Source organism: Lipotes vexillifer, unplaced genomic scaffold (genome assembly GCF_000442215.2).
Source record: "Lipotes vexillifer unplaced genomic scaffold, Lipotes_vexillifer_v1.1 scaffold240, whole genome shotgun sequence".
NCBI lineage: Eukaryota > Metazoa > Chordata > Mammalia > Artiodactyla > Lipotidae > Lipotes > Lipotes vexillifer.
This window is the reverse complement of record NW_006797481.1, coordinates 7,550,007-7,577,485: the sequence shown is the minus strand read 5'-3', so window position 1 is coordinate 7,577,485 and position 27,479 is coordinate 7,550,007. Positions and strand designations below refer to the sequence as shown.

Genomic DNA, 27,479 nt, shown 5'->3' with positions numbered 1-27,479 from the left:
ATGAGTGTGTGTGTGTGTGTGTGTGTGTGTGTGTGTCCCAGCACACATCCTACATGTGCATATACAGTGAGAATTCAATTGCTATGATCCATTGAGCCCCATGAACTACCACATGCCACGAGACAGCAAAATTCAAAATTATAACCTGATGGGCGCCTCTGATGAACCTCTCCATGGACAGAATAGCCCCTGGTCCCTGTTTTGCTGGACCATCCTTGCATCTTCATTTTCACGTCTGTGCATAACCCTCACCACGTTCTCACCGATGCTGCTTGCTTACCTCACTAAACAATTCGGCATTGGTTCTGGCCTTCACCAGCTGAGGTACATCCTGTGGCAATGTGTAATTCAACTTATTTTTCTCATAGTCAGCACGGTAATTCACCTGTTGGATTTAAAATAAACCTGCAGGGTAAGTGCATGGTTTTTACATGGGCAGAAGGAGAACTTTGGAGAGAACACTCTCTTTTTCACTTTCTTTTGGTAGGCCTGTAGCCGAGAAGGAGTTTCCGGAAAAGGCCTTTTACAAGGAAGCCTGTAATTTTAGGAGTGTTTTAAATTAACAGATTGAAGACCAAATGAAAAGTCAGACAACTCAAAGGCATGCTCAAAGTTATGAGTTTGCAAAAGATTTCCCTGTGACTACCTCACCCACTGTTCTCTGAAGCACCTGAGGGTATGAAACTTATGTTTTTAACTTGATGCAGTTCTGAACCTCTTGCTATGTGCAGGGTAGATACCCAAAGAGTAATTATATTATGCCTGCCCCCATTGGAAAAAAGCCATCTTAAATCACGCACAAGAACAGCCAACCAGACATTATATGATTCTCAGTGGAAGAACACAGCATCATTTGAGAAGCAGTCTTGCCCCCAAATTAAACCTGAACCTGATCAAACCTATAGATCCAACTACTATGTTACAGGCATTTGGAGGCCAGAGGAATACATGAAGTCCACAATGGGATGCAGTCAGCAAAGCTCAGATGTGGGAAATGTTACAGGACAAACAGTTCAAGTTCTTCAACAAACAACTTGCGAGAAAAGAAAAGTGATAAATAGGAAAACTTCAAGATGAAAAGAGTCTTGAAGACATATCAACCAATCACAAAGTGTGGACCTTATTTGCAGCTTGATTCAGACAAACTGTAAAAAAAAATTATAACCTTATGAGACAATTGGAATGCTGAATGCCACCTGGACGTTGGTGATGTTAAGAATTGTTGTTAGTTTTTTGGTGTGACATATTAAAATTATATAAATACATTTTAAATTATTTTTATCTTTTAGAGATTCATACTAAAATATTTATAGATTAAATTATACAATACTTAGGATTTTCTTCAAAATAATATGGAGTGGGGAAGTGGATGGGCATACAGAAGCAAGACTGGCCATGAGTTAAAAGCAGTTGAGCTGAGTGGTGGGTACCTGGTGATTCATTACGATATTCTTTCTACTTTTGAATGTATTTGAAATTTTGTATAATAAAACATTTAAATCAAAGAGAGTCATCTCATGGTTGTAATAGGACACATGTTACCATCAATGAAAGTCAAATCTTTGGGGAACCAGATATCCAGACCCTGCAAAGCGATTACAAGTCCCCCATATCCAGCTGGGCAGGGGCAGGTCGCTTACATGACTCAGTTGCTGGGCATTGATTCTGGCTTGAACAATCTGAGGGGTGTTGGTCACAGAGCTGTACTTCAGCTTGTCAATGCTTTGCCTGTAGTTGACCTGAGTGAAAAGAGGCAAAGAGACACAACAAGTCATTTGTACTTTCCTCTAAGATTTACTTAGCTCCCTCCCGCTCAGCCCTACAGAGCCATGATTCTCAAATTAGCAGAGAAAATCAGATTCCAATTGGAGACCAAAAGACACTCCAAGCCAACAGATGGAAAAACAGTCCACTGAAGACTGAGTGACTTGAGCAGGCAGCTCATAAAAGAGGTCCACTAAATGGCTGGTGAACGGAGGAAAATGTGTTCATCCACATCGTTAAATCAGAGAAAGGTGTTTTAAAACCTACAGGCTCCCAGCTAGGCCCTTTAGTCAACTAGGCTTTGGCTCTGTTTGCAGCAGTCAGATCACCATCAAACACCCCACGCATGGTCTTCATGACTCTGTTTAATTGTCCAAAGCCCAGGGCCTCTCCCAGTATCCCACACAGTGTGGCAGCTTCTTTAGGCCTGGCTTCTGCCTAAGACCTCCATACCCCTTCCCTGCATCCCCACTAGCTATTGCCAACTCTGTCCAGACCTCCAACTACTGCCTCTGGCCATACTCCTCTGGCAGCTGGCTCTGCCCTCACAGGGGTAGCACTGCAGCCGGCACTGTACTTTCCTACCATTTTCTGTCTGTCTAAACTAGACTCTGATGTCTTTGCCATTCTATCTGACTGCTGTCATCTCCCTGGGTGACAGCCCAGCCCAGTGAGTCACAGACCACTAGCTGGATGGCACTAGGCTGGCACTAGTCAGTGTTTGGCCTCATTGTTGGGGAAGCAGTAAGGAGTGGTGCGGACTGGGGCGAAGGGCAGCAGCTACCACTCAGCTCTAGGAGATGGTAATCCTGCATCAAAGTGGGATTCAGAGTAGACAGTCCAATTACTCCAAAGAAACCAGGAATCTATATTATTATGTAAATTCTTACACTTTTTAAATGCTGGAAAATAGTTCAATATCTTAAAAGCCAGTGACCCAAGTGAAACGGACCCAAGGACCAGTTGATACTGCATCTCTTCCTTGTATTCACTCCATTCTTGCCTGTCCCAACATCAGCTAATAATAATTATGGCTAAAAAATAGCACTTACTATGTGCCTGGCACTATTTCAAGTGCTTTACACATACTGATGCATCTAATCTTCCCAACCACTCTGTGGGTGGGCACTGTTACTATTCCTACCTCACAACATGAAAACTGAGGCACAGAGACCTGAAGTGACTTGCTCAAGGTCACCCAGCTAGTGTCAGAGTTAGGTTTTAAATCCCGGCAGTTGGCCTCCCAAAGTGGCTTCCAGTCTACACACTATAAATGGGGTTTGCCAAAGCTGGTGTGCTTGGAACTGTTACTTGTTATCTTACAGATGGGCCAGGTGTTCCCTATAGCCAGAGCTAACTTTGTTTAGAGAGGGAAATGTATTCTGACTGACAAATCAGAAAAAAAAAAAAAAAAGACTTACAAATTAGCTTCTAGATCAAGATCTAGGAAAAGCAGAGTGTTCCAGATACTGGGCCACAGACTCTTTTGTTGGATTTGGAGAAAAAGGACAGCATTGCTTCAAGCTTTTTAGTTAATGATTCAAGGAGAAAAGTTTTTGCACATTCTGAGTTTTGGACATGGGGTATTTAAGAAAACTAGGAAATATGAAGTCATTTCAGTGTTAATCATTAATGAGATTATACTACAGTAGCTTTTCCTAATGCATTGTTAGAGGGAAAATTATCATCTCATAATAGAGTCTATTAGAATTCAGAATTACGCACGATAAAATGTCACAAAACTGTATTTTTTAAATGGCACATTCCTTCCTGATAATGTTACATAAAGTATGTTGCAGAGTACAATTACTTTCCTCTGCAGGACATAATTAACACTCTGCATGATTAATTATATCTTTGCAACATCAGGGATGCTTGGTCATTGCTTCAGTCTACTTTCTGCAAGGTCCCTTTGCTGAGGGTAGAGTCTCATTTTTAATGCTATTAGTGTATATAAAATCCATCTGAAGGGAATGCTCTCTAATTAAGGACCTGTGCTTGTTTATTTAATTTCATAGCTACTTGACCACCTTTAAGACTACCAGACAGAAATAGAGACCACAAATCTTCTTGTAAATGGATTCCCCAAACTTCCTGAATACTAAAGACCCTTCATTAAGGGTGGTAAATTCAAATTCACACAGGAGCCAGGAAAATAAAGAAGATGAAGGTGATAAAAGCAGCTGCCACTCAGTCCCAGGCAATTGCTGCCATGCAGGAACTAGGACCACAGTTCCTATGTGAACTCTCACAATTTCTACATATTGGTTCAAAACCAATTTTTTTTTTAACACTGTGTGGCCAAACAAAATACCTCTGCAGCCTGGATCTGGCTCATGGGTTGCCAGTGTGGAACCTACTTCTGGTTCCAATTAATATTTCTAATCCAGTCTAGTTTAATTCACCTCTCTGACTTCTCCAGGAGAGCTGACTATAGTTCAGGTGCCTGGTTTGATCCACTGTCTTATACAGACAAACGTAACAGCAAGTCATGTTATAGTGCGAATACAAAATTGTAGAGCGCTGTTTTGTTTGTGCCATGAAGCATTTTTTCTAGAATTCTACTGTGAAAATTGGCATTCAAATTTTACAAGATGCTCCTGATCCCTCCAGTTTCCCAGGTAATGTACGCAGCCAAAAAAGAAACTTGGCTTTGGTAGCCAAGTTTAACCTTTAATTTCATTAAGGTGAAATGAATAAGTCAACTCGAGCAAACTATCTGGGAAAAGGAAAAGCAAAATGTAGGCCCTTTATATTCTTCTACTTCCCATCCCCTGCCTTATCACACGTTTGATAAGCCCCTTTCATCCATCAAACGATCATTTGCCAATGACTGGCCTTCTTTGTTCTGTAAACTGTTAGATGCTGGAGATGCCCAGCTGAACCTGACACTGCTCCTACTCTGAGCAAAAGGGAAAGGTGCAAAGACTGATCCACCAATAGCAAAGCCCAAGTCAACTGCTGAAGCTGTGCTGATCCCAAAGAAATGTGAAGGAAAGTAGCCCTGAGCATTCAATTAACATGTCGAATGATACATTAAATTATTGATTGATTGGAGATAACTTTCACTGACAACCATGATACCAACTCAGTTCTAAACCACCTTATATACTTTTAAAATAGTAGATAACATTTACCTTTTTCTTTGTACATTTCTGTATTATCTAAATTTTCTATAATAAACATGTAGTAAAATTCTTATAATTAGAAAACAACAAATGTAATTAATTATACATATTTCATTGGAGACAAGCCAAACTATAAATAAATAAAATCACTGCTGTAATAAATTAGTGATACATATTATTCCACCCATATTTCCCGAGCACTCCTGGGGAAAAAATTTAAGTCAATGTTACCATTTCCTCTCAACTTATAGCTATTTCAGTTTACTCCCTTTGGTCCTTAAACATACCACACTCCAAAACTTAAAAAAAAAAATCATCTTTGTTAGGGAATAATTACTTTAATGTGCCCAGCAGCACACATACTCCCCAAACTCTAAGAGGTGAAATGGAACCTTAGGATATTTTCAAGATGAAACCAGAGTTGTCCCCGCCTTATGTTGGAAATCTAAGAGTTTCCAAACGTGTATATAGGGACTTCCTATCAGAAAAGAGTTCCCCTTTCTCAGTCCCTTCTATCTCCTATGAACTGTTGTATCTTGTTTCTTTCCATCTTGCTGCCTAAGAATCACTCCACTGGGACTTCCCTGGTGGCTCGGATTCCCTAGGAATCCGCCTGCCAATGAAGGCGACACAGATTCGATCCCTGGTCCTGGAAGATCCCACATGCCGCGGAGCAACTAAGCCTGTGCGCCACAACTACTGAGCCTGCGCTCTAGAGCCTGCGAGCCACAACTACTGAAGCCCGAACGCCTAGAGCCTGTGCTCTGCAACAAGAGAAGCCACGGCAATGAGAAGCCCGCTCACCACAACGAAGAGGAGACCCCGCTCACTGCAACTAGAGAAAGCCCGTGCACAGCAACGAAGACCCAAAGCAGCCAAAAAAAAGAATCACTCTACTGGAGGGAAGTAACAGGAATAAAGCAGAAAGGACTATTGGAAAAGGACATACATCTTTCAAGGGAAGCAGTTTCATTGTTGTCTGATAGGAAGGAGTAAGGGTGGCTGGGTAGTTGTAGTCGACAGCATTATGTTTGTAATTGGCCTTGTAGGCAATCTGAAACACAAAGAAAAAAACAAGAAAAGAGAAATTAGTCCCCTCTCTCTTTTGACCTTGTTTGAATGTCACAAAAGCATCTTTTAAAAATAACCAGAAACAAAATTAATTCAGTTTCATCACCTCCAAGGAAAATTAAATTATGTTCATACTTTTGTTTTTAATTAATGTGAATTCTTCTTCTTAATTAATCTAAAATTAGTTAACGTCATCTGTAGCACATTTATTTTATCTTTCTTATTAATCATGGAACCCCTTGTAGTTTTTTGTTAAAAAGAAGCATTTGCAGACAAGTATATAACAAAAGAGCTTCTTGGCTAAACCCCCAGAAAATCAATGAAAAGTCAAGAGTCTTCAGAGTACTGAAAAAAATTTTTAAAGGTCAAATTTGACATTCTCAAGTAGAGGAAATCTGACGTCTGTATGTTTTAATAACGAAATCGGTTCCTTCTCAGTGTCCTTTACCTCCAAGATTTACAATTTGGCATTTGCAAACCTGTAAATTGAATTGACAAAGCCAAAGAGAGATTAATAGATCACATGCTATTGGGAAAAGAGGGTCCTGATCTACTTTGTTATGCCAGTATCTTGAGCAGTGCCTGGATACAGGAAGTTTTCAATGAACACTAAGATTGAATGAATGAATGAACCAATCAACCAACCAACCAACCAATTCTAAATAAATCGCAATGCTTTGGAAATTTGAAGCATTTCACATGAGAATTATGCTCATCCATTTCTCTTTCTCTCTCAGAAACTGAAAGTTTTTCTCACACTGGATCAATTACAATAGATCTAAGTACTCTTCAAAGCAGAGAAAGTTGAGTTGAATAAATTGAAGCTTTTCAAATTTTTCAAAGATTTTTTTTACCTATAGCCTTGGTTGCACTGATTAACATTTACAAACTCTTTTGGCTCAATCTTTACACAACAAAACACTGATTTTTTTTTAAAAAGGAGGTTGAAAAAGAATTGGCTGGGGCTTCCCTGGTGGCGCAGTGGTTGAGAGTCCACCTGCCGATGCAGGGGACACGGGTTCGTGCCCCGGTCCGGGAAGATCCCACATGCTGCGTAGCGGCTGGGCCCGTGAGCCATGGCCGCTGAGCCTGCGCGTCCGGAGCCTGTGCTCCGCAACGGGAGAGGCCACAACAGTGAGAGGCCCGCATACCGCAAAAAAAAAAAAAAAAAAGAATTGGCTGAATTCCTTGTGCCCCACCACTCTCCACACCAACAGACCCCCAGGACCTGCAGGCCCTTCACAACAGGACTTACGTTGCTTGCCAGGCTTCCAACTTTCAGAGCATGGAGCATCCGTCTGTCCATCCCAACTCCTTCATAGTGGCCTCTCATGTGGTTCTGGTAGTTTTCTTTATATTTATTCTACATGGGAACACAAAACCTTCAACAAAAGCATTCTCTCTCCAACTCGTTGAAGATAAACTACTCATCTTAATGCACTAATCCAAAACATAAATGATTAAATAGAACCTATTTAAGTGTTCAGTGTGTCTCTGAATTAAAAATAAGACAAACTTAAAAAAAAATAACTTAAAATTCAAGAAGTTGGGGTGAGACAAGCACGCAAGAAAACATAAGATCTGATGCACCCCGACGGCACAAAACAGACCTGATTTTTTTTTTTTTTAACATTTTCAGTTGTAAATATACCAGATTTTTCCAATGTGAAAACCCATCGCACAGGTGTGGAGCTTTCCAAGGACAAGCACTGATCGTACAGGGGCTGCATGCAAGCCCCATGCTGGGGGCTAGTACACATCACTGCATGCTATTACCTCCAGTTCTAAATATATGAGGAATTAAACCCCAGCTTTGCCAAAATCTGTGATTTATACATGACACATTGGTCACTACCGCAACCACGTGAAATAACGATGTTATGTCCCAAGTGCAGCTTACCAAACAAAGAACAAAACAGGAGGACAAGAAGTCATAAATAAGAAAAGGTGGGTAGCTTCTAATGAAGCTACATTAAAATCACCTCCCCTGGGAGGCTATGGAGTTTCCAGGCACTGAGAGTATTCCAACAGAATACTATTAGTCTGCATCAGACACAGTTCTACTCATCTCTGTTAATCTTCACAAGCACTCTATGAGGAGGAAGGAATTATTATCATCCCCATTTTACAGAGGGCAAAATGGCTCCAAGAACTTAACGTGCCCGAAGTCGGCCACTTGCCTAATTGTGGAGCCAGGTCCGTCAGCTCCAAAGCTGGTGCTCTTAACCATGACATTTATGCAGAAGACATTCCTTACTGAGCCTCACGAAGTCCCAAGTGATTTTAAATTCTACTGTTATATGCAGCTAAGCAGAAGTAAAATCTACTAAGAACCTGCAGTATAAAAAAACAAACAAAAAACCAACTAATACTGAACTTTCTTTGGGTTATTTGTATGGAAATATGTTAACATAAATGTTTCAGACATTACATGAAATTTCTAAAAATCTTATATGTTCTGGTATAATGTTATAAGTCATAATTCTAGTCATTACTTTAAAATGTATATCTCAGAAATAACTAAATTTCCTTGTCAATTGCATTATTACGAACTTTCATCAAACTTTTAACCGTGGTCATTTTTAAGTTTTTTGTCATTTACAGACAGTTCTGGGTGTACTCTGATGCTTTCGCAAAAATGTTCCTATAAAAGGGTTTCATCTTCAAGGCATTCATGGAAAAGACTCTGACAAGTACAGGTTTCTGGTAACTGGCTATACTGCTGAACTGAATGAATAAGCATTTTCAGAACTCTAATGGAAAACTGATGAATTCATAAAAGTGCTAACAAAAGATCAAGATGGAAAAAAATTAATTACATGGGACTGAGTGAACTGATGAGGATGATTATAATTTTTGTGACTTTCTGTTTGAATAAAAAAAAAAATCCCACAAGGACTCAGAGGAAAAAATATACAAATCAATTTCCCCTGCAAAGTAAAGGAGCTGTTGCAGTGGAGGATTACTGGACTAAATGTCAATATCATGACATAGTATGAGTGTGTTTCGTGTTTGGTAATTGCAATCATTGTTGCTTTTGTTGCGGTCATCATTTACAATGCTTGGTGTCAGTTTATTTATCTCTTGTAAAAATAAAATACAGTGTGTGTGTGTGAGTTATGAAAAAAAATTGGAATTAGTAAAAATGAGGGCAACAACAACAAAAAAAGAAGTAAAATCATATAAACTAGTCCTTGATGTTCTCAAGGATACATCCCCAGACTTTGAGAATTTCCAAATCTGCAAATGCCACTCCAGCATATATCTGCTCACCTGTAAGATGGGGAAATAACACCTGGCTCCCTAGGTGACTGTGCAGGTTAACTGAGATCTTGTACTAATTTAAGAAGCACAAAGTCGAGAGGGGACGTTGCATGCTCAACCAGGCTCCCTCGCCAGCATTCACCAGTAGGAGCCAGACACTACTATATACGAAGGATGCAAGAGGACAAGTGCAGCCCTGAGGGCTCAAGGTCAAGTGCATGCCAGGGGATTTAACACTCCATGGACCAGCCCCAGCAGGCAATCTCTATCAAAACTCATAGTTTTGGGGCCTAAGACGCCATGCTTCTCCAAGACACCCAGATACGTTCACGCAGACTGTCTCTTAGGAGACCTAGAAATTAAGGTCGTTAAAAAAAAAGCCCAAACAGACGTGTAGGCATTAAAAACTCAAATCACTGGTGAATTTTGGGATCTTGCTCACGTTCCTGAATTGAGGTGTTTCACAGTAGTTGATACTACGACCTTTACTACTTTCCAGATCCTTCTTATACTCCACCTTGGAAACCAAAACACCAGATGCACAAGAGAATCAAACCCGAAGTCACTCTTGAAAATGTCACCAGGACTCGACTTAGGATATTTTTAGAAAACTTTCAACCCAAGATTTTAAAATACCAGGCATAGGATACTGTAGGTTAACAATCTGTGTTTTCCTTTCAAATAGTGATAAGTAAATAATCAGTTTGGTTCTGAATATTAAAAATATACAGCCCCTTTCAAGAGTAAATACTTTAAGATTTCATATAGCTCAAAAAAATGGCAAAATGGTTTTAGAAATCCAGACAGTGGATACTCTTGGGGACAGGTGTCTGGACTTCTGGTCATGTCCTGTTTCTTGATCTGGGTGCTAATTACACAGTCGTGTCCACTTGTGGAAATTCTTCCTGTTGTACACTTATGATATATGCACTTCTCTGTATGTATACTTAAGTAGAATTTAACCAAAAAAGTTACTTTACAAAAGAGTGTAATAAATGAGACTGCTCATAGATGCAAAGTGTCTTCTAATTTTAAATGGCTAGTTGAGCTCCCCTGGGTAGCTAGATATAAGATGTGAGGCCACAGTTACTAAATAGATTCCAAGTCATCCCAGGTAGCTGGAGAAGGCAGCTGAAGGGTGGTTACCATTAACAGAGGCCTGGCTGGTTTTTCTTACTAGATAAACATAAGACCAAAAGGAAATGGAAGGTTCCCTTGTGACCGCTTACCAAAGGAAATGCAACTTGTTATCATATCTTATAAAACATTTGGTGGGAATATGACTTTTAAAGTATGCATGATGCGGGCTTCCCTGGTGGCGCAGTGGTTGAGAGTCCGCCTGCCGATGCAAGGGACACAGGTCCATGCCCCGGTCCAGGAAGATCCCACATGCCGCGGAGCGGCTGGGCCCGTGAGCCCTGGCCGCTGAGCCTGCATGTCCGGAGCCTGTGCTCCGCAACGGGAGAGGCCACAACAGTGAGAGGCCCGCGTACCGCAAAAAAATAAATAAATAAAAAATAAAGTATGCAAGATGCATTGTAATGCTTACAATATGATATAAAATTTAAAAAGTACACAAAACTGTATATACGTTGAATTCTAATTCTACAAATGTATGTTTTTATATTCATATATTAGTTTATGATATATTCACATAGAAAGAGGTCAAAATGGTAACAATGTTATTCCTGGGTAGAACTACATTATCAGTGGTCTGGTTCTAGTTCTGTCCCTAAAAGTCTATCTGAACCAGAACAAGACATTTTACTTTTCCAAGCCTATGACAAAGCAAGGGCCTAAAGATTGCAAAGATCCCATCTAGATCTAATGGTCTCTGAGTCAAAAGCAAGGTTCAGTAAACTTTTCCTGTAAATGACCAGACAGAAAATATTTGCCCCTTCGCGGAACATCCCATCTTTATATCAACTCTTGTAGCTCGAAAGCAGCCATAGATAATATGATGTGTTTCAATAAAACTTCATTTATAAAAATAGGCTGTGGGCTGGATTTGGCACTCAGGCCATAGCTTGCTGACCTCTGGCCTACAACATCAGAATCATGTGGAATATTTGTTTAAAATGCAGGTTCCAGGGGCTCGGCACCCATCTACTACTTCAAAGTATCTGAGGTTGCTGATGAGGCCCAGGAAACGTCACCCTTGTAATTCTGAGCAATCAGAGCACCACAGGTTAAGGAACACTTTGGGGTAAAAGACTGACTCTTAGGGGTTAGAGAAGAAAAATGTTTTAGGAAATTTGCATATCCTTTTCTGAGTTTCAGATAACTTGCTAGGTGAGTCCTATGAATAGCCTGCCAAGAGGCTGACAACTCAAATGCCTTCAGGGTCCCGACAGGCAATGCAAACAGAGAAGCTACTATGAAGAAACTCCAGGACTTAAAAAGGATATGGGGAGCTAGAGGGGAGATTTCCTTGCCAAACAGTCTTACAATTATAAAAATCGTAACCACTGGGTAGGCCAAACAAAACACAGTCTCTGGCAGCCAGGTCAGGCTCTAAGGCAAGGGGAATTCATATGGTACACACAACTTCTCAGAAACCTGACTACAATAATGAGAGAATGAGGGAGGTTCCACGTCCAAAACGCTCCCATCTTTGATTTCCGCTCCTATAAGAATGACATATTGTTATAAATAAAGCTTGTCTCCTCCAGTATTCTGGCAACTAGAAATCTATCGCTGGGAACTTTGGAATATCTATAGCCCTGTGAGAATTCTGGGAAGAAACTTTTGAACCATCAGAGAAGGATTTAATTAGTCTGATTCTAGGCTCTCTTGTGAATTGCTTTTTACTGACTATTCGTTCTTTGGGACCTGGTAACTCATGTGTAGTTTATGTGGTGTTACACGGAACTTTTCATTCTGGGGTCGCCCCTTCGCTGTCTGTTGGAGACAAAGGAGGTGACAGCACACAGGTGAAAATGTCCCCATACGTACCTCACTCACAAGCTTGTTCACGCTCTGAGCCCGCTTAAGAACCAAGTTGTCTTGGGCTGGGAGGGAATGATAATGTGCAGCGCCCTTCATCTTATTGAAGTCCTGCCTGTATTTTATCTGAAAGAAGACACAAAGGGCATCTGGAGTTGTTGTTTTCATGCTCCATGAGAGAAGTTACTCCACACTTACCTCACATTTAATGTCAACATTTATTTCATAGAATTTTCTGGAGGAAAAAATAATCACATGGGTTTTTCCTCCACTGAAGTCCATAAACCACTTAGTCCCTTTTATATTAACATTTTACTGCCCCCTTTCACATTTTTTACACTTTACATTCTAACTCTGCATGAAGAAAGGTCTCAAAACGATCACACCTAAAGGTATAATCCAAAACCCATACTGCCCTTGGTTTCAACAATCACTTCTCATCCAGCCTCCAGTGATGAATGTGTGTGCTTTACCTCCCCTCTCAGGGCAAAGTGCACTCCTCTAAGGAAATGGGTAATAACTAAATAGTAACAAAGTAAAGGAGAAGGGCAAAGGGGGTATGAAATGAATGCTGGGCTTCTGATTACAGACCAAGTTCAAGCTGGTGTAAGATCTGCCGTGTGCTTGTCACTTTACCAAGTTTAATTATAGCTTCTCTTTCAAGGACTGCCAACTGGCTAACATTCTGCAAATAAAAATCATTTTATCAACTGGGTTACACCGAGTTTGATAATCATACGATTTATTTTAATCAGCTATTCCTCTGAAGTGCTCAATTTCTAAGATGGGTTATTTTGCAAAGACTCTCCTAACCCCAGCTTATCTAGCTGGACCGGTATGTGCACTTGCTTCAGCTGACTTCAAGTAAGTTGTGTGGCTTGTCCATGTCAATCTCCTTTGAAGCAGATAAATGTGACCTAACAGCATGAGCTAAAAATGCAGACGTCAGGAATTTGGATAGGAATTGAGGGCTAACATTCTGCTTTGACTCAGCTCTGATAAATTTAACTGTACATAGGTTTCAGTAAGCACAGCCTTCCAAGTCTCATTTCTCCTCACTTCTGTGACTCTGTGGGTCGTCCCAATGTGGTACTTACATCACTAGCGAGTTCGTTGGCTTTCTTGGCATTCTGATAAGCCGGGGTGATCATGGCCGGGAAGCTGCCCTTTCCTCTGCGCTCGCCATACTCTTCTGAGTAATCCTGCTGGGTCAATCAAAAAGTTTAATCAGTAATGCTCCCCTCCTGGAATGGGTGGGGGATTAGCAATGACCTCTCCTAGAGCCTGTTCCCATGGAGGCCCGTCCACCTTGGAAATTCCTGTGATCGTTAAGGTGGTAGACACTAGAGGTACACCCAGCACACGGTCAGCACTAAATAAATAGTAACTGTTATCATTAGCATCATCATTTCCATCAGATAAATCAAGATACTCTATGAGTCTCCTAGGCTCATGTATTTTGGAGTATTCATTTCTTAAATGACACCTGGAAAGTCCTCCTGTCTTCCAGTAGTCTCGAATGCCACCATTCTCAGGCCCCTTAGCAGATCTATGCAAAGACACATTGATATTCCACATACTGTCTCCCCCAGTGATGGATTCATCTCATTTACCAAGAGAGAGATATTATGTAACTATTTGAATTTTTGTAATTTGGCTGAAAAGACTTCACACTGCAATAAGGTGATCTCAGCTGGGACCAAATGTATATTTCAGACTAAGTATTAACAATCTGAGTCTTAATTTCTTCCGTCCTCCTCCTCCCATCACCCAGGCTCTCCCACAAAGGAGAACTTTCTCTCTCACGGGACTGTCATCATGTTACTAGTGTAAAACTTCCCCAGCAACCGGAGTTACTTCAAGACTCCGTCAGATGCTACTTTCTGTCCAGGGAACTCCTCCCTCACTCCCAGCCCCACCCCAGGCAGAATCAGCTGCTTCCTCATCTGTGTTCCCACAAATCTGGAACAGCCCTTAGTGTACCCCCTTGGGCTCATGACTCCATCTCTCTCTGGCCTCCTCCAAAGAAGGGTGCCTCCTCCAAACCGTGATGACCTGCTCCAGCATCACGGTTCACAGTCTAGCACACACACTCTCTTAAATGAAATAGTTGGGTCAAATTAGAATGTCCAGGCTTCCTTTTTATCCAATAATGACACCTGTTTAGCCTGAGTGCTCCTTTATCCTTGGCTGCCAGAATGTTCTGGGCCAAATGTAGTAAGTGAAAAAAATAATAACAACAGAGACTCTCAAATTCTTTGGTAATCTCCTTTTGCCCATTCTGCTTTACAGTTTGGAGTTGGCTTGTAGCTTCATTTTAACTTCTGTGCTTATGTGAATATATATTGTGTATGTAAATCTTTTTGAGACCCTTAATCCTACTGGGGAGTTGACAGGTTACAAATAATAGATTACATGGTATAGTCCATTAACATAAAAAACTACTCATTAAAAAGAAAAAAGGGGACTTCCCTGGTGGCGCAGTGGTTAAGAATCCGCCTGCCAATGCAGGGGACACGGGTTCGAGCCCTGGACCGGGAGGATCCCACATGCTGTGCAGCAACTAAGCCCGTGCGCCACAACTACTGAGCCTGCGCTCTAGAGCCCGCGATCTACAACTACTGAAGCCTGTGCGCCTACAGCCCGTGCTCTGCAACGAGAAGCCACCACAACGAGAAGCCCATGCACCGCAACGAAGAGTAGCCCCCGCTCGCCGCAACTAGAGAAAGCCCGCGCGCAGCAGCGAAGACCCAACGCAGCCAAAAATAAATAAATAAAATAAATTTATTTAAAAAAAAAGAAGAATGAATTTTTTTGTCTTTTAGGCACTACAGATATTTATAGTGTATCTGACTGTCCACCTGCTTCTCTATCACTCCCTCCTACTCTCGCCCTGGTGAGTCACAGTAAATCACAGTGAAATGCCACAGGATATGGAGTCCTCTCAACTGACAGCTGCTGGCAGTGCTATCGAATGACACCCACTTTGATTCTTGTATTTGTTATTATCATGATTGGAAACTTCAATCAAAATGTCCTAATAATCAAGGTTCCACTATGATACTATGAAGTTACATTTCATCACTGTGTATAGACAGGTCTAGATACACACATGAAATTATATGCGTGTGTTACAACTAGTGGCAGATAGGATAGTCCAAATTTAGAACAAAATACTTTTTGCTAAATATGGAAGCCAAATATTTTTTAAACTGACTTTTAAAAGTTGTCCTGAGCATTCTAAACAACATATTTACAACATGAAACCAATAAAAACGTATTTTCATTGAGTTTTAAGCACTGAGAGACCATTTAACTGACTTATCATGAAATTTAATAAAATGGCCTTTTAAATTCAAAACCAAACATTTTTGCTCAGATAGACATTTGCAAAAGGGTCAAAACCTATCTTCATGTGCATTTTAAGTTTCACATGAATATATCCCCAATATAAGCAACTTGGTTTTCTGAAGAACAGAAATAAGTTATTTGTTTCCTTTTATAAATTATGTATATTGAACGTCACATAGGTTGTAAAGTCTACCCAGTGCCAAAAAATTTAAACAACTGTCAAATTAAGAAAGAAATATCACCCAAGCCCACGGAACGCACCCTTCCGGTCACACGCTTGGTCTTCCAACATTCTTTACTTGCAACCATGAAAAAATAATGTTCCCTTTTTCCTTTACAACACCTGTCTAGTACCAGAAAATCAGAGGGACGTGCAAATAAAATTAGCTGCAATTGTCACTCAACCTTTTTACATCCTGCCAAGATGTAGCTCATTTAAGAAATGAAATTGAGAAAAAGGGTTACTTTCTCTGGCATATTGCTTTATTTAGCAACCTAGACAAGAAATTCATTTTCTAAGAAAATGAATCCTGCTCCTCAGTGAAGTGCTCAATATTTTTCAAGACATGCATTTTGATCCCTTTTGTGCCTATGCAGTGACAGGCTAAACACAGCCAGTCGTAGTCCTTGGGACTTTTCTTCAATGACTAGATGAGGATGCTTTATTCCTGGCAAGCCCACCATTTTGATATGGGTCCTTTATTTTTAAAAAAGGAAAGAAAAAGTGCTTAGAATCTGTTTTCCTAAGTGAGTCAAGTCGAGCCCTGTGTAATTGTTTGTTCGCGACTTTCAGGCTTGGAAATTCCGCCTTCCCTAAATCACAGCCCAACCCCTGATTAAATGGTCATAGGTTGTGTCACAGGCTAGAGGGCTGCCAAACTGAGAAATGACCATCGAAAAGGGTCTCGCAGGACGTCATTTTATCACATACCTGGCCATACTGGTCCACATACTCCTTTGTCAATGTTCCCTCAGCTTCAGCAGCTGGACCAGCCATTCCCTTCGTTTCTCTTTGATATTGTTGGTGGTACCTCACCTATTTGAAGGGGAAGGATAAATTTAGCCTCTTACGCACAGGGGCCAGAACAGTAAAAATGAATGTCTTGTGGAATGTTCTTTTTCTGCTTGGATCTAGGGAATGTGTCTTAGACATGAAAGTGCCTGATCGTTGTCTTGGGAAAACTGATTGGAAACTATGTAGGAAAGCTACTTCCTGTATCCACGGTGCAAAGAAACGGAGACAAGGAGACAGGAAGTTGGACTCACCAGGCCCAGGTAAATTTCTGCTTCCTTCCCTCCCATGCAAACATTGCCCTGGACACTTACTTCACTTGCCAGCTCATTGGCTCTTCGGGCTATCTGATAAGCAGGTGTGGTCATAGCAGGAAAACTGCCTTTCCCTCTCTGTTGTTTATAGTCCTCTGTGTATCTCACCTGGAAAAGGAAAACAAATTTTGAATCCCGTGCCACAGTCCCACCATCTCCCAGGCAATCTGACTGAGAAGCCCTGCTCAGGGCTCCCATAGCACCCTGCACATCTCCCGTCACAGCTCTTACGCAATGTAGTTGGCTTAGAGCTTGATGGACCCTGTGTATCTTATTTACCATTTTATTCCCAATACCCAGCTCGCTGCCTGATACGTGGAGATGCTCAATGTAGAATTCGACACATACTTGTGAGCACCTGCTGTGTACCACGGGGTGAGGCCAGGCAGAGCAACAAGGCTTCTGCCCTTGAGCTGCCAGTCAAGTCTGGGAGATGAAAGAGGCTTCTCAACCCAAGTCAAGTGGAAGCCACTTGTTAAGCTGAACCTGGATTCGTGCTTAAACTTCCCACTCTGAGCAATACTAAGTTCCCAGTCTTAGTATGCCGTGAGCAACTGGGCTATGAAAAGGCAAATGCAAGAAATTCTTCGGAATTTATATTCTACAGTTTGCAGTGACAAGGAGAGACTTCTTTAAGATTAATCAGATATACCTGGTTTGTTACTAATACCGCGTAAACTTTTCTCTCTAAGGAAAAGTCTTTGCAAGGTCTGTGCTAGCTGCCAAATCTGACCCGACCATCCTTGACCTTAGAAAGTTCTTCCTGGCCCCCGCACAGGATTGAGATGCCACCTGCATTCTCCCTGCCTCTTCCTCCACGTAAGGAAAGAACGGGGAACCTTAAACGAGAATCACTGCATCTGGCCTCCAGCATTTCTTACATCACTTTGAAGCTGTCCCGCCGCCTTGGCCCAGAGAAGCTCGGGGGTATCCACCACTGTGCTGAACCTGGAGATGTGTTCGTCATGCCGTCTCTTGTACTCCACCTGGTGAGGGGACAGTACAGAGTCAAGGTCACACTCAACAGCCTTTGTAGGACCTCTCCTTGCGGCTGTCCTGAAGCTACACCATCGGGCAACACTCAACGCAAACATATGGCAAGTCTTTCTGGTTTGTTCTATGGGCTCCTCTCCAAAAAGCATCAGCGCTCATGTGTTAAGTCCAAGAGAGGGCCAGGAACTTCTAAACGTTAACAAATATTCATTCATCTCCATAACAATCACATAAGGCAAGACTGTGATTTTCCCCATTTTACAAAAGAGCAGCTGAGGAACAGAAAGGTTAAGTAATTGGCTCTTGGTCCACAGGTACTAAGTGAGACAGCCAGGATTCAAATCCCAACATTCCAGCTCTAAAATCTGAGCTCTTAACCAGCAAGTTGTGCTACTCTTCAGGAGGTTCCACCATCCACTTAATAAAAATCAGTGTCCTTAATGCTAACGCCACCAAAAGAAATTATTTGGTCCAGTCTTGTGGTGAGCTCCATGTGACAGATGTGGCCCAAACAAGGCACAGAGAGTGAATGACAGGGAAAAGATAAGAACATAGTTTTCTCCATAATATCACACTAAGGGTACCTACTGCCCCAAAGCACCCTCCTTTTGGATTTTATCTGAATCAATCCCAGGGGTTCACTAATGACAAAAATTAGCGTAATCGATGGTGAATAAGCACTGAGGCACTCACTTGGCTGGCCAGCTGGTGGGCTATCTTGGCCCTTTGATGGGCAGGTGTGATCATGGCTGGAAAGCTGCCCTTGCCCCGCTGTTCCTCATGGTCTTCTGTGTACTCCTGCTGGTCAGACCAATGTCAGCATGAGAACCAACATGAAATCCAATGAGAACGAATAAAACTGCAATAGCAAGCATCATCAGAACCAGTGCAGCTGGATGTATAAGATACTTGGAAAATATTTCAGTCACCTGGAATAAATTTGAGAATGTTATTCACTTGGTGATTTAAATAACACCTTCAAGGCTGAAGGAAGCATATTTCCCAGGTCAAAGGGTTTCTCCTTCAATGTTTATATTAAACTGTGTGGAACCTGGCACAACCCAAGGGATGCCCTTTAACTCAAAGGCTTGTATGATAATGCAGCAATTATTATGCAGAAGCCTTTCTGGTACTAGAGACACAGTTCTACAGCACTGGGAGTGAAACGTCTGCTCTCTTCTGCTCCTAACTTTTGAGTATCTCTGATGGTCTGTTTTCCACCTTAGCAATTGTGTTTCTGTTGTCTTCTTTCCATTTGCTCAAGAAAAGTTACTAAAGACTAGCAATATTTTCCAGAGTGGTTTCTTCAAAGGGCAGGTGCCCTGGGTGTATGGAGAGGACTAGAGGGTACTGTGTGCAGATCACTAAGGATTTCCATAATCTGGGCTAAAATTGCCTTTTCTACGATGAAAACCTACCAAGATCTCTCTTATGGTGCTACAGGTCAGAAATCTAAAATAGGGCATCAGGGCTGATTCCTTTTGGAGGCTCTTGTGGCGAATCCATTTCTTTGCCTTTTCCAGCTTCTGGAGGCTGCCCGCGTTCCTTGGCTTATGGCCCCAAACACTTTTGACCTCTGCTTCTGTTGTCACGTCATCTTTTCTCTGACTCTGACCCTCCTGCCTCCCTCCTTATAAGGACTCTTGTTACATTTGGTGCACCCTAATAATCCAGGATAATCTTCCTATCCTTACCTCAATTAGGAGTTTGGGTTTAGCAGATATATATAGTAATATATAAAATAGATAAACAACAAAGTCCTACTGTACAGCACAGGGAACTATATTCAATATCTTGTAATAAATTATAATGGAAAAGAATCTGAAAAAGAATATATATATATATACATATAATTGTATGTATATGTATAACTGAATCACTTTGCTGTACATCAGAAACTAACACAACATTGTAAATCAACTATCTTTCAATAAAAAAGAAGAATCCTTACCATAATCATATCTGTAACATCCCTTTGGCCAGGCAAAGTAGCATATACACAGGTTCCAGGGATTAGGACATGGGAATCTTTCGGGGAGGGCCAGTATTCTGTCTACCACAATCTTAAAATAAAGGAATATTCAAACTAATTGCTAAAGTAACTTTCCAGGGCCCTTACCTCACCCAGTGACTTTTGAGCCTTAGCCATCCTTACAATTTCAGCGTCTGGCAGAGCTCCTGGGCACCAAGCATTCCCTTCCCCATATCCAGTCCAATAGGCTCTCTATAGAGGAAAAACACAAATGTATACAAACACACACCCCAGACATTTGCCTGGTAAGATCCCCCTACCTACTCCACCCTCCCGGCAACATACATACATTGACATACATTGTCGATATAAGATAGAAAAAGTAGACATTCTCTAAAAACTATAAACTCCCCTTGCTTTATGGTAGGTCTCATCTAACTAGAATGTTCATTTTTTTCAAACTAGAAAATAACCTAATATCCTAAATAACCAAACTTTCTGAGATTCACTTATATCATAGAAGAGTTCCAAATGTAACTTAACATTTCTTTGCTCATTATTGCACCAAGATGGGCAGCGGGGAGTTGCTGTGGACAGGCCATCTAAGACTAATCAGCACTATTCAGCCAAGCTTCAAAAACCTGCTACCTGTTGCGTGCCAAGCATTAGATTAGGCAGTTAACACTAGGAAAAGAAAATCAAAAAAGAAAAAAGAAGAAGAAATCAAAGTTTCTCTTTTAAGATACTTCTGACCTATCTATGGAGATAAAACTAACATATGGGGGCTTCCCTGGTGGCGCAGTGGTTGAGAGTCCACCTGCCGATGCAGGGGACACGGGTTTGTGCCCCGGTCCGGGAAGATCCCACATGCCATGGAGTGGCTGGGCCCGTGAGCCATGGCCGCTGAGCCTGCACATCCGCAGCCTGTGCTCCGCAACGGGAGAGGCCACAACAGTGAGAGGCCTGCGTACCACAAAATAAAACAAAAAAAAAGAAAAAAAAACTAACATATGAAACAATGAGCTATTAGAGAACATTTGTGTGCCTAAATGTACTGTATTGAAGATAAAACACAGTGAGAGTTTTGAAAAAGCAATCTGTATATGATGGCCCCTGTTTTGGACAGGAATTTGAGCTGGTCCTCCAGGGCTACGGTCAGTTAACAGATGATGCAAAGGGAAAAAGAAAAACATCTACTCTAGGAGGTCAGTTCCATGAAGGCAGGGATTTTTATCTGTTTTGTGCACTGATGTATTCCAGTAGCCTGGAACTATGCCTGGCATATAATACTCAATAAATATATGTTGAATAAATTCTCGAAGTGGGGACTGCCATGAATAAAAGCATGAAGGCAGTGATAGGCTTCATGTGAAAGACCATGAGGAGGTGGGTTTGATTGGAATGGGAGTAAGGATGAGGAAACAAGTGGGCTGGAGGTGGGGCAAGTTGCACAGACCATCTTTTGGCGATCTGGAAAGACAGATAATTCACATGTGAAAATATGCTCAACTACACTCCCAATCAGGGAAGTTTAAATTCAAACAACAAAATACAGGTTGTTAAAACTTTTATCTGGGGCTTCCCTGGTGGCGCAGTGGTTGAGAGTCCGCCTGCCGATGCAGGGGACACGGGTTTGTGCCCCGGTCCGGGAAGATCCCACATGCCGCGGAGCGGCTGGGCCCGTGAGCCATGGCCGCTGAGCCTGCGCGTCCGGAGCCTGTGCTCCGCAATGCGAGAGGCCGCAACAGTGAGAGGCCCACGTATCGCAAAAAAAAAAAAAAAAAACTTTTATCTGGTAATACCAAGTGTTGGTGAGTCTGTGGGAAACAGGTATTCTCATACTCTGCCTGTGGGAATATAAAATGTACAGCCATTTTAATGTACAGACAGAAATTTGACAGTTTGTCCACTAAAATTAAAAAGGCACAGACTCTTGATCTAGCAACCTCATTTTCCATTATCTATTCTAGAGAAATACTGTGTCCAAAAGAGGTCTTGCACAAAGGTGTTCACTGCAAATTCATAACAGAAAAAAAATGGGAATAACCCTGCCCATCAATAAGAAAGCATGATACATCCTCTCTTAATGATTGCACCCATGATCTACCCACCTACTACAGCTTAAAAGGTTGCTGACATAGAAACATCTCCAGGGTATTTGTTGAGCGAAAAATGCAAGTTGTAAAACAATGCATATTGTTTCATGGAAAAATAAAATTATACATTTCAATAGAAACATACATCTATAATTTTCCATAAGAAATACTAGCTGATATTTGTTGTGTCGACCAGTGTTCTAAGATCCTTACATTTATATACTCTTTTAATTTTTACAATAGTCCTGTGAATCAGGAACTGTTTGAAGTTCACTTAGAAACTGAACTTAAAGAAAGCCAAAGAAAAGAATGGTTAAATAACTCATTAAAGGTCCTTCAATAAGTGGCAGTAGTCATATATAAATGTAAGTAACAAAAAAATAAATTATATAGATATTAATTTGTAAATGAGGAGAGAGAGTCTGGAAGGATACCCACAAGACTGACAACAATGGGTACCTCTACAGAAGGAACTGGGATTGGAGATAGTGGACAAAGGGTTAGCTTTGCACTGTTTGGACTGTTTTATGTGGATCATTAAAAACAAATGGTTGGGAAATTTTGAAATGATGAGGCTGTCAATAGAGAATGACCACAAATTCTCAGGTGATGGGAAGAGTAAATCAGAGACAAGCAGGAAGATGTGTGTGACCAATGTCACATGACAGGCTGGAGAGGGGCAAACCCAGGAGAGGGAAGGTCCTCACAAAGGTCCAGGCAGGAGATGATGGGGCTCAGAGCTGGGATAGTGAAATGGGAGGGAAGGGGTGGAGCTGAGTGAAGGGTCAGAAGAAGAAAGGGCAGCCTTGGTTTCCAGCCTGGTGGCTGATCCCAGTGACAGAAACATAGTGGTTGGAAGGGAGAAGTCAGTGAGCTTGGACTGGAGCAGATTTGGCTGAGGTGATGCTGGGTCTTCTGCAGACAGCTGGAATTACAAACTGGATAAAAGAAAGTGTAACCAATGCCCTCTAGAAGTAATACCGATGATACATTTCATTTGCATAGTGTGTCATTCTTTTCTCTGTTTTCAAACCCATTTATAACTCTTCCTTCACCTCATCCACCAATGGTTGCCTGTTAGGTGCAGCCGCCCCATCCTTGGATTTCATGTCCCAGTGAAAAAACGATTTAAACCGTTTGCCATCGTCTTGGTCATCGATCTGCACAATGAAGATATTATCAGTAATGTTTCCATCAGAAAAGAGAAAGGAAACAAATAATATACAGCTAAACTGGGGCGGGGATCCTGTCTCAACTGCAAAGCATCTTAACTGCACTACAAGCCACAGCTGTCAATGTCACCACAGCTTCATCTGTACCACCAGCCAAAGGGCACATAGAAAGCACCTGCTGTGTGCAAAGCTCTATTTAGCAGTGCAATTAAAAAAGGCAACATCTCTACAAGCTAATCACACAACACCAGGTGTTCAGCTTAGAAAACACTAGACATTAGAGCAGTTGTTCTTAACTTTAGCCTGTGCAACACCCAGGGAGCTTGTTAAATGCTGGCTCCCCAAATTCATGTAGCTGTTCTCCTATGCTTTATAATTTCACCTTTCACATCTTGATCTATAACACACCTTGAGTTAATTTTTATGTACGAGGTAGATATCAAGGTTCATTTTTTTCTACGCAAGTGTCCAATCACTCCGGTACCATTTATTTAAAGATCATTCTTGCTACATTGAAATGCAGTGGTGCCTTTGTTGTAACTCAAGTGACCACATATGTGCAGCTCTATTTCTGGATGTTGTATTGTTTTCTACTGGTCTGTCTGTCTATTCTTACACCAATACTATGCTGAGTTAATTACTACTACTTTTATAGTAAGTCTAGAAATCTGGTAACCTAAGTCCATTGATTTTGCTCTTCAAGACTTCTTGGCCATTCTAGAATCATTGTACGTACATATCAATTTTAGAATCAGTTTGTCAATTTCTATGAAAAACACCAGGATTTTGGCTGGGATTGCATTGAATGTGTAGATCAGTTTGAGGAGAACTGACATCTAACAATATCTTCATGACTTTGGAATAGGCAAAGATTTTTAAGGAGAACATACAAGGAACTAACAACAAAAGAAAAAAAATCAGGTCTTAAGCCCAAATCCAGATATTATAATGTATGAGATCCAAGATGGGGCCCAGAAACCTGCAACTTTAACAAGTTGAAGTTTAAGTCATTAATTTTACAGGTGAGGAAAGAAGCTCAGAGAAATCAACTTATTAAAATCATTCAATGATTTAGCAGAGCCAGGTTCACAATCCAGGAATTCTAGTTCCCTGTCAAGGGCACTTTGTCTGGGCTTGCTTAACACTGCACTAATATGTATACTTTAAAATAGATAAATTGAGAGATCTTAACATGTTTTTTCCCTTGGATTTTGAGAAACTACCACAAACATTACACAGACTCAAGGCAAAGTTTCTTGATGGCAGCTCCACTGATATTTGGGGCCAGTTTGTTATTTCTTGTGGGGGACTGTCTAGTGCATGGCACTATGCTGAGCAGGATAGGTGGTTTCTATCCATCAGATGCCAATAGTATTCCTACCTTCCCAGTTCTGACCCCAAAAAAAGTCCCCAGACATCACCTGGGGGGCAAAACTGCCCTCCTTGAGAGCCATTGACTTACGGAATCAGAATCACATGACCAAAATAAACAGGAAAGCTGTATTTGCTGCCCCGTCTCACAGGACAAACCCATCATAGGGCGGGGGTGGCGGTGGGGGCCGTGTCTGCCTCCCCAGAGACCTTTCACAGGACTCGTGATTATTCAGAGGAAGCAGGAAGAGAGAAAAAGCCATAAATGTTAATAGTGGGGTAAGGAAGCATTAAGGGCTAAAGTTCATTCTCCAAATAGAAGGGAACCCAGATGCTCTATTTTGCTAAAAGTTCCATTCACACCTACCAAACAGGAAATTTTGTCTTAGTAAATATTTATTTATTCATTTACTTTTTAAAGAATGACATTTTACAAACAGAAAAATGTCAACCTGCTTCAAATGCCAACTTAAAATCTTTACATTTCTCCTTCATCACCATTACTGAAGCATCCCTTTCTTTCCTTTTTTTTTATTTTAGCATATGCACCATGAATCTGTTTTTTATTCAATTGGCAAAGTCTCTCAGAGAAGAAAAGGGAGTAAGAAAGTAATTCACCACACTCCTTAGAATGGTTATAAGATCTGGGGCCTTGGGGACTTCCCTGGTGGTGCAGTGGTTAAGAATCTGCCCGCCAATGCAAGCGACATGGGTTTGAGCCCTGTTCTGGGAAGATCCCACATGCCGTGGAGCAACTAAGCCCATGTGCCACAACTACTGAAGCCCTTGCACCTAGAGTCTGTGCTCCGCAACAAGAGGAGCCACCGCAATGAGAAGCCCTCGCACCGCAATGAAGAGCAGCCCCTGCTCGCTGCAACTAGAGAAAACCCATGTGTAGCAACAAGACCCGACATGGCCAAAAATAAACAAATAAATAAATTTATTTAGGAAAAAAAAAGATCTGGGGCCTAGAACGGACATTGTTGTCCATTAGATTTTTTTCCCTGGTGGGAAAGGAGGAGAAAGGGGTCTCAGCAGTCAATTGTTCCGTACACACACACACACACACACACACACACACACGCATGCATGTACACACCCACACATATGCGTGTACACACATGCACACATACGCATGTACACACATATGCATGTACATACACACGCATGTAAACACACATCCACCACACACAGATAACACACATATACACACACCACACACCTGCACAGGTGTGCACACAGATGTGTATACACATGTACATATACATACACACATGCGTATGCACCATGTACACACATGTGTATACATGTGTACACATATTCATACACACATACACACACTCCCCACATGCACACATACATATTTATACACATACACATATGTTTACATAGATGTGAACAAATACACACACACAGGCTTCCTGAGAAGCTCACATCACTGTCTGTGGCTGGAAACAGAACCAGCAATGATCTTGCTCCAGGTCGGGCCTGTCATACAAGTTAAAAGAAAGTGAATCTACTACCACCTCAAAAAAAGGTAAATACTGGGCTTCCCTGGTGGCGCAATGGTTGGGGGTCCGCCTGCCGATGCGGGGGACATGGGTCCGTTCCCCGGTCTGGGAGGATCCCACGTGCCGCAGAGCGGCTGGGCCCGTGAGCCATGGCCGCTGGGCCTGCGCGTCCGGAGCCTGTTGCTCCGCGACGGGAGAGGCCACAATGGTGGGAGGCCCGTGTACCACAAAAAAAAAAAAGAAAGTGAATCCACTACCACCTCAAAAAAAGGTAAATACTGTGTGATCTGTTGTAAGAGCATAAGGGGGACATGCCAGTTGACACCTCGTGTAGGATGAAAGATACAGATATTATGGATCTTTTTGTAATAAATACAAATAGTACTCTGATGTGTAAGTACATCTCCTTGTGTTCAATCTGTCAAACTCTGGCCCCAGAACTGCAGAAATATCTGGATGTTTGTAAATATAAATAAGTGCTTTTTTTTTTTCCTCCTAGAGAGTTTGCCACCCCCTAGGTACACGGGAGTAGACCAATGGAGCAGTTTAGGATACAGGTCCCAGGGTGAGATAGATCTGGATTTGTGCCCATTGAACTAGCCGGGTAAAACTGGGCAAGTTACTTAATCTCTCTGAGCCTCAGCCTCCCCAACTGTAATATGATAATATTACAGAGGGCTCTTGTGAAGAAAAAGTGAGATCACACAGATAACGGGCCTCAAAGAGTGTCTGGTACTCTATCGAACTGAGAGCTAAATTCAGTATTGATTGTAATTTTGTGTAGTTGCCCTTAGACAAAAAGAGATGAAAACAAACAACAACAAAAACCAAACAAACAGAGATGAAAGCAAAATCCTAAAAGAATTAGCCTTCTCAGTAATCTAGGCTTGTGAATTCTTAAGGCCTGTTAATCCTTAGAAATCAATGATATATGAACAACTCTCTGAGCCTCAGTTTCCTCACCAGTAGAATGGGATAATAATAGTATTTACTTTATTGGATTGTAATGTATTATATGAACTGACTGTACAGTGAATACTATATAAGCTTGTAAAAAAAAAATAAACTCACAATTGGTGCAAAGCATTTAGTGAAATAAGCTACTTGGCAGTCTGTGTAGAGAGCCACATGATAATGATAAGCTCAATCTAAACCATTTTCTTGAGGAGGACACAGCCTGTGCAGGCCGGAGAGTCAGGATGAGGTGAGGTAACATGAGGAAGGCAGATTACTCTAGAGCCTTCCACCTCATGTGTCACTTTCTAATTTTAGAAAGCTGCTAGCTCCATCCCAAAAAACAACTTGTTGTGGAGCATGGGGGAGGGAAGTGAAATGATTCATCATTTTAATAAATGCAAGCATTTAATCAACAGTTATTTGACAAAACTCTACTGTTGTTTTTTCAAAAGAGGTTGGTTTTTCAATATGGCCTCCTGGTCTATCCAAACATCAGTTCCAAATAGAAATGGAACTGTGTCTGTACCAAACAATGTCTGTACCAAATATCATAGGGA

The 27,479-nt window shown here is 41.5% G+C and overlaps 1 protein-coding gene across 1 annotated transcript in view; it reads right to left on the bottom strand.

Annotated features, from left to right (window-relative positions):
• The window catches only part of NRAP (nebulin related anchoring protein), a 71,044-nt gene that overhangs the window by 41,878 nt on the left and 1,687 nt on the right, over positions 1-27,479 (bottom strand). The window contains 13 exon segments of the mRNA XM_007469623.1: positions 281-385; positions 1,641-1,739; positions 5,842-5,946; positions 7,219-7,326; positions 9,619-9,744; positions 12,183-12,299; positions 13,271-13,375; positions 16,456-16,560; positions 16,851-16,958; positions 17,732-17,836; positions 18,537-18,641; positions 19,963-20,067; positions 22,967-23,071. Coding sequence (XP_007469685.1) covers positions 281-385; positions 1,641-1,739; positions 5,842-5,946; positions 7,219-7,326; positions 9,619-9,744; positions 12,183-12,299; positions 13,271-13,375; positions 16,456-16,560; positions 16,851-16,958; positions 17,732-17,836; positions 18,537-18,641; positions 19,963-20,067; positions 22,967-23,071 — 1,398 coding nt within the window.